This window comes from Galendromus occidentalis, unplaced genomic scaffold (genome assembly GCF_000255335.2).
Source record: "Galendromus occidentalis unplaced genomic scaffold, Mocc_1.1 scf7180000077495, whole genome shotgun sequence".
In the NCBI taxonomy this organism is placed as follows: Eukaryota; Metazoa; Arthropoda; class Arachnida; order Mesostigmata; family Phytoseiidae; genus Galendromus; species Galendromus occidentalis.
In genome coordinates, this window is record NW_003805483.1 from 376,451 (window position 1) to 382,641 (window position 6,191).

General features: G+C 51.2%; 1 protein-coding gene across 1 annotated transcript; it reads left to right on the top strand.

The window, feature by feature from the left end:
* Window positions 1-1,244: 1,244 nt before the first annotated feature.
* On the top strand, window positions 1,245-4,471 carry Miro (mitochondrial Rho GTPase). Its single transcript, XM_003746345.3, has one exon. The coding sequence runs from the start codon at window positions 1,596-1,598 to the stop codon at window positions 3,633-3,635; it is 2,040 nt and encodes a 679-aa protein (XP_003746393.2). The 5' UTR covers window positions 1,245-1,595; the 3' UTR covers window positions 3,636-4,471.
* The last annotated feature ends 1,720 nt before the right edge of the window (window positions 4,472-6,191 follow it).

Sequence of the window (6,191 nt, forward strand, 5' to 3'; positions counted from 1 at the left end):
AAGAATATCGTTCCACGACGCTCTAAACAAAATCTCCGTTGACGTCGTTTTCGGGCTCGCGGGGACATTGTCTCACCTGCAGACAACATTTCCGACTCGGAGCGCGGCGGAAACGACATTGTGGCGTCGCGGGATCGAGATCCGGAGAATCGCTATTGACTCCCGATCCTGGGCAAGGCAGCCCGTACAAAGTTCCCGGGCATTCCCGCGCGACAGACCGGAGCACGGAACGGCTCATGAGGGAACATACGAATGAGAAATTCGACCTCGATTCCCACTAGTCGGACACCCCCAAATGACATGATTCTGCAAATTGATGACTACGTCGAGTCTAAATGGCTCCGATACTTCAAGCCCTCGTCCTGACCGACCCTCGGAGGGACCTCTATCTTACCACCAGGGCCCTTTCGAGACCAGCTTGAAGGAACCCGCACCCATCATCGTACTGCAGACTCCGAGCCTCGGATATTTCTCCCTCACCGTGCGACTGCTTTTGAGCTGGATTATTCACGACAATACACTGTGATTCATCTTTGTTTCTGGGTGGAACACGAATGACGTGACGTTCTCTTTCAGGGCTAAGTACAGTCAAGTTTCCGCTGATCGTATCGGGGGATCGAGTGCTGAGCGGTGTACTCGGGCTCGAGAGCGAAGTCAGGGAGGGAGTGGAGCCGCGCATTATCCAGGTTCTTGATCTGATCCTTCAGGGGAGATACAAGCTTCGAAGCCCGAAAGAGCGAGCTTGCCGCGCGAGAGACCTTCGTCGATCCCGGAGGAGTACGGAACCGTTAAGAGAGCGCGACTTCCTCGCTGCTTCTTCCGTATCCTCGCACCAGAGAGCTCTTTTTGTGCTCAAGCGGACATACGGAGCACATCATTTGACGATTGCTTCCGACTTGATCTATGTAAGCTTCCGCAGTCTGCGAATTTCACGAAATCGAGATATCTGCAACTCAGTCAGAACACTTCGCGTACTTTCTCGAGCTCAGACGCAGGACGGGGACGATAATCATTACATCCTCCACCGAGCGAAACCGCCGATTGAGGTAGATTTCTACCTGATATCAATATCTTCCAGGATCGAGGGCTCTACCTATTCACTCACGGTTCAACGATGGCATATTTCCTGTTCTACTCGTCCGCAGCGATGATGCGGCTTGTGTGGCGCGATTGGCGAATCGTAGAGCATGCGTTCATTCGCAACCGCGTTCTGCGAGCGGATAAACAACACACTCGGTCGGGAGAACGTTTCGGTCAAGGTGGAGTGTGAGTTGTGTGTATGGACCGCGGTGCGTCTGTGTCTGGGGTTGCGAAGGAGACATTACTTTGCAGAGGACAAAGTAGTGTGCTAACGAATTCTAGTCTCCGAGCAAGCCCTGAAGCTTCTGTACCTGAGAGCTCCGTCTTCTGATTGTCGCACATTGGGGAAATTCTGTTCTCCTCCGTTGCAGCGGCCGAATCGGCAACTGGCAGTTCAACTGACGTAATGTTCGACGCAGCGTGAGCACCTATCACATTTCAGCGACGGTTTCTCGACAGGACCGATCGCTTTCCGTGGCCAGAGCAGAATTTGATCGACCAGTATCATCTCATCAATGTGCCAGAAAAACTGTCGCGGTGATTGCGACTGTGAGTCTCAGCCCATGGGGGGTGGGCAACGCGGAACGAAATGCGATGTTCGCATTTTGCTCGTGGGGGAGCCCGGAGTCGGCAAGACATCTCTCATCCTCAGTTTAGTGGGTGAGGAGTTTCCCGAGGATGTACCCCCGCGAGCCGAGGAGATCACCATACCAGCCGACGTGACGCCCGAGAAGGTTCCCACTCATATCGTCGACTTCAGTAACCAGGAACAGTCGGCAGAAGAGCTGTCAGAAGAAATTCTAAAATCAAATGTCATCTGTATCGTGTACTCGGTCGTCGACGATGACACCATCGACCGCATCACCGATTACTGGCTCCCTCTCATCAGGAGAGTCCTGGGAGAAGAGCACAGCACTCCCGTCGTCCTCGTCGGGAACAAAGTCGACCTGGTCGAGTACTCCTCGCTCGAGCTTATTCTGCCCATCATGAATCAAAACCAGGAAGTGGAAACCTGCGTCGAATGCAGCGCGAAAACACTGAAGAATATATCCGAGTTATTCTACTACGCCCAGAAGGCCGTCCTGCATCCTACAGGACCTCTGTATGTACCTCACGAGCGAGAACTGACGGACAAGTGTAAGCAAGCGTTGACGAGGGTTTTCCGAATTTGTGATTTCAATAATGATGGAGCGCTCAACGATTTCGAGCTCGACCGCTTCCAGCAGAAATGTTTCAACACACCCCTGGAGCCTCAGGCCCTACAGGACCTCAAGGCGCTGGTTTCCCGTCAACTTCCCGAAGGTGTTCGAGAGAAGGAGGGAGATCCGAAACAAGGAGGTCTGACATTGGCGGGCTTCCTTTTCCTGCATAAGTTGTTCATTCAGCGCGGCCGTCACGAAACAACGTGGACGATCCTCCGTAAATTCGGTTACGACGATTCTCTCTACCTGAGCAGAGAGTATCTGTTCCCAAAAATCCGAGTTCCTGCCGGAACGACGACCGAACTAACAGAGAAGGGCCACAACTTCCTGAAGATGCTGTTCGAGAAGCACGATCTGGATAAAGATGAAGCTCTGTGTCCAAACGAGCTCGAGCAGCTGTTCTCCGTCTGTCCGGTAGTTCCGTGGGGTCCGGAACTCATCTATACTGTGGCCACGAACGAGAGACGCTTCTTAACCAAGTCGGGTTATTTAGCGATGTGGACTTTGACAGCGGCGCTGGACGTTACGAAAGTGATGGAATATTTCGCCTACCTTGGATTCATGTCTGTGACAAACGCTGAGAGTCAGCTCGACGCGGTCACCGTCACTCGTGACAAGCAGCTCGATTTGCAGCTGAAGCAAACAATGCGGAACGTTTTCCACTGCCGTATCATCGGTCCTCAAGGCGCGGGCAAGACGTCGTTCCTCCAAGGATTTCTAGGTAGGACCGCCCAGGAAACAGATGAGATTCCCCGGGCGCATCTGCCCCGCTACACGATATCCTCAGTGCCTGTTTACTCTCAGGAGAAGTTCCTGGTACTTCACGAAATCGACATATTCAGCATGCACGATGTGCTTACGCCACCCGAACTGCACTGCGACGTCGTGTGTCTGTTGTACGACGCGTCGAATTCCAAGAGCTTTGAGTACATCGCCCGAATATATAAGAAGTACTTTGAGAAGAGTCGAGTTCCGGTGCTTGTCGTGGCTTCTAAGTGTGATCGGAGTCCGGTGAAGCAGGACTACTCGGTACAGCCAGAAGAGTTCTGCAATTTGCACAAACTTCCGCCGCCCCAAATGTTCACCACAACCCCCGCGACGGCCGGCGAGCCTGCGAAAGTATCCCGAGATATTTATATCCGTCTCGCCACCATGGCGGCTTATCCAAATCTCAAACGACTGGTCCATGTGCTACAGAGCCGCCCCAGCTGGATAGGGGAGTACACGAACCAGATGATGGAGCTGCCGCCCGAAGTCACCGCCTGGATGAAGGTCGGCCTGGGGGCTGCGGCTGTAACAGTGATGGGACTTCTACTCATGAGAACCTTGAAGAACGCCAACACTGCGAACTGAGCTTGACACACAGCATAGTGCATGCGATTCGAACTCCGTCTAGAATTTCGGTCGTCAAATGATGATGATGATGATGATCAGGAGAAGGAGGAATTATAATCTCAGCGTGCTCATTCGTTCGATCCCTCGTGATCAACCGATTGAATGGAGCGGATCTGACACGAGCAAAAAACGATCCTCTCAGCAGAATGTAGTTCCTGCCACAGATGTCATCGCTTGAAAGTGAGAAAGAGAGTATTTGCTCCTGGTGGTGAAGTGGCGGATCCAGAAATTCTGTCCCGGAAAACCCGGAGTGGCGTAGTACTTCTCCGATCTTTTTCCGACTTGGGAACTCCACAAACAGCTCTACACTTATGCGACAAACTTGAAGCGCTCCGCTCACTGAAACGAACACAGGCACACAAGAGACAGAAGCGAGACGAATCGAACGTTCATCGACTTCACCTTTAGACTTATAATTCACCATTCGAACTTTTGGTTGCTTTCTGACTGGCGCTAAGACCGAAGAGGTCATCGACTGCGGAAGGAACCAGATGAAAGTTTATTAAGTCAGGCTTGCTCCTGCTAGTTGTGTAAACCGAATCTACGATAGTTTATCTTAGAAGCCAAGGCAACTTGAACAGGATCGAGCAGCGCTCAAAAACGCCCCCAACGAGGAATTCCGCGGTTCCTATCGGAGCCGCCATCGAACCATGCGTTCAGGAGCTAGAATCCCCCACAGATGGACTTTCTATGTGTTCAACTTCGTAGAAAACCGTAGAGCGAGTCAATTACAAACGATCATTCGTTTAAGAAATGTTCCTTTGTACTACACTGTAAATACTGACATTTAAATAAATTCTGAGGTGAACGGAAGTTGTCGAAATGGCCATGTCATCATTCCTCTTCATCCATTGATTGAGTGCATAGAATCGGCAGCGTGCTACTTCGGCTCTCGCGGTCGCTATCTAGGCGAAAATTCCTCGGCTCGCTCGGGTGGATTGTTCCCCGACGTGAGAGAGTCGGAACCGAAGAATGCTACAGCAATGCTTCCGTCTTGACGCGATGAAGGCTTGGGCCCATGGCAGGTAGGCGTTAATGGGCAACGCGGTGAAGAGCGATCGGAGACCCTTGTGGAGATGAGAATACAGACAGCTCACATCGGCTGGTAATAGATCGGCAAGCGCTGTTATAGAGTAGAAGCTGCAGATCAGATCTGCTCTACGACTGGAGAGGCTCATGAGTGCTTGCTAAAAATAAATATGAATGCTCAGCTGATCCGAAACCTTGGAATGTCATTGAGCATTCGTAGTGCAAGTTCTCGAATGATCTCAGGCTCGAATCTACAGGCTCTTTTCGGCGTTCGAACGAGCAAGTATCGAGTAAGTATTCGGGATGATAGTCGGAGTATTAGAGCACGGAAACTCCAGCTCAGAGAAATCAGAGGATCGTCTGGAAAACAATCAGTTTATTCAAACTCTTTTCATGTCGGTGTATATATTCTTTATATAATGGATGGGAAGGAGGCTAAATCAGTTTCGATTTGACAGTTTGTAATAGCGTACTCATTCACTCGTAGGAATGTAGTTTCACCTTGATGCGCGGATCGAAAGCAGTTGATCTCTCCGTGCATGGAGCTCGACCTGACCCCGCAACACGATTTCTGAATGATACACCTTCAAAAACATTCAAAATCTCATCACCCAGCTCCCGGCTCGCGCCCGGGCCCACCGAAATCTATACTATTCGTGTATGAGAAGCACACATACATGTCGAATCGTGACAATGGTGACATCTCGGCTTCTCCGGGTCACCAGCTTCTTTCAGCTTGACCTCAGGCTATGGGAGAATGACCAGATAGAAATGATGGATCCGAAAACAACAGAATTATTCGGCAAGATAAGCACGGCGGGAGTCGAGGCGGGCGAGGCAGTCCACCATGCCGATAACGTCGTTGGAAGTATCCGACATCGAGTCCCGCACTTCTGTTGACCAGACAGAAGTACTGAGCACTCTTTTAGCACCGTGTTTCAGCATGGTCCTCTCCCGCTGCTTGATCGGCGCCACTGCTCCGAAAAAAAGCGGACTTCTGCGTTTTGAGCCCAGTCCTCTTGAGAGACCGAGTAGCGAAGGAGCCCCTCAGGCGTCCTGGATCTACACGGCAAGTAATCAAATCATGGGAATCGTCGAAGAGGTGCTGAAAGAAGACCCTTGTGCTCTAATAAACCCGCCGCGTGATCGGCATCTGATTCGGTCGCGAGCACCGTTCTTCTGCTTGACTGTCTCTTTGTCCGCTCATAATTCGAAGCTTCTACAAAACTCATCAATCATCCATATACTTCTCTCATTTGAGCTTGTTCATTTGATTCGCAAGCCGATCGCTCCGTCCGCTCAAATTTTCTAGCCTATCAAGCAACTCGTGTCCTCCAAGTTCCACTGTAAGACTCGATATCGAGAGATACGTCAGCTGCCATCCTGATGACAGCGTGGACGGTACAGAGTCCTTGCAAAAGGAGAGAAGTCGACGTGCTTCTGGGAGCACCGGCATAGCGGATCGATCCTATCTCGCGTTGCTCC

Coding starts and splice junctions, on each gene's coding strand:
- Miro (XM_003746345.3), top strand. CDS start 1,596: ATGTGCCAGAAAAACTGTCGCGGTGATTGCGACTGTGAGTCTCAGCCC.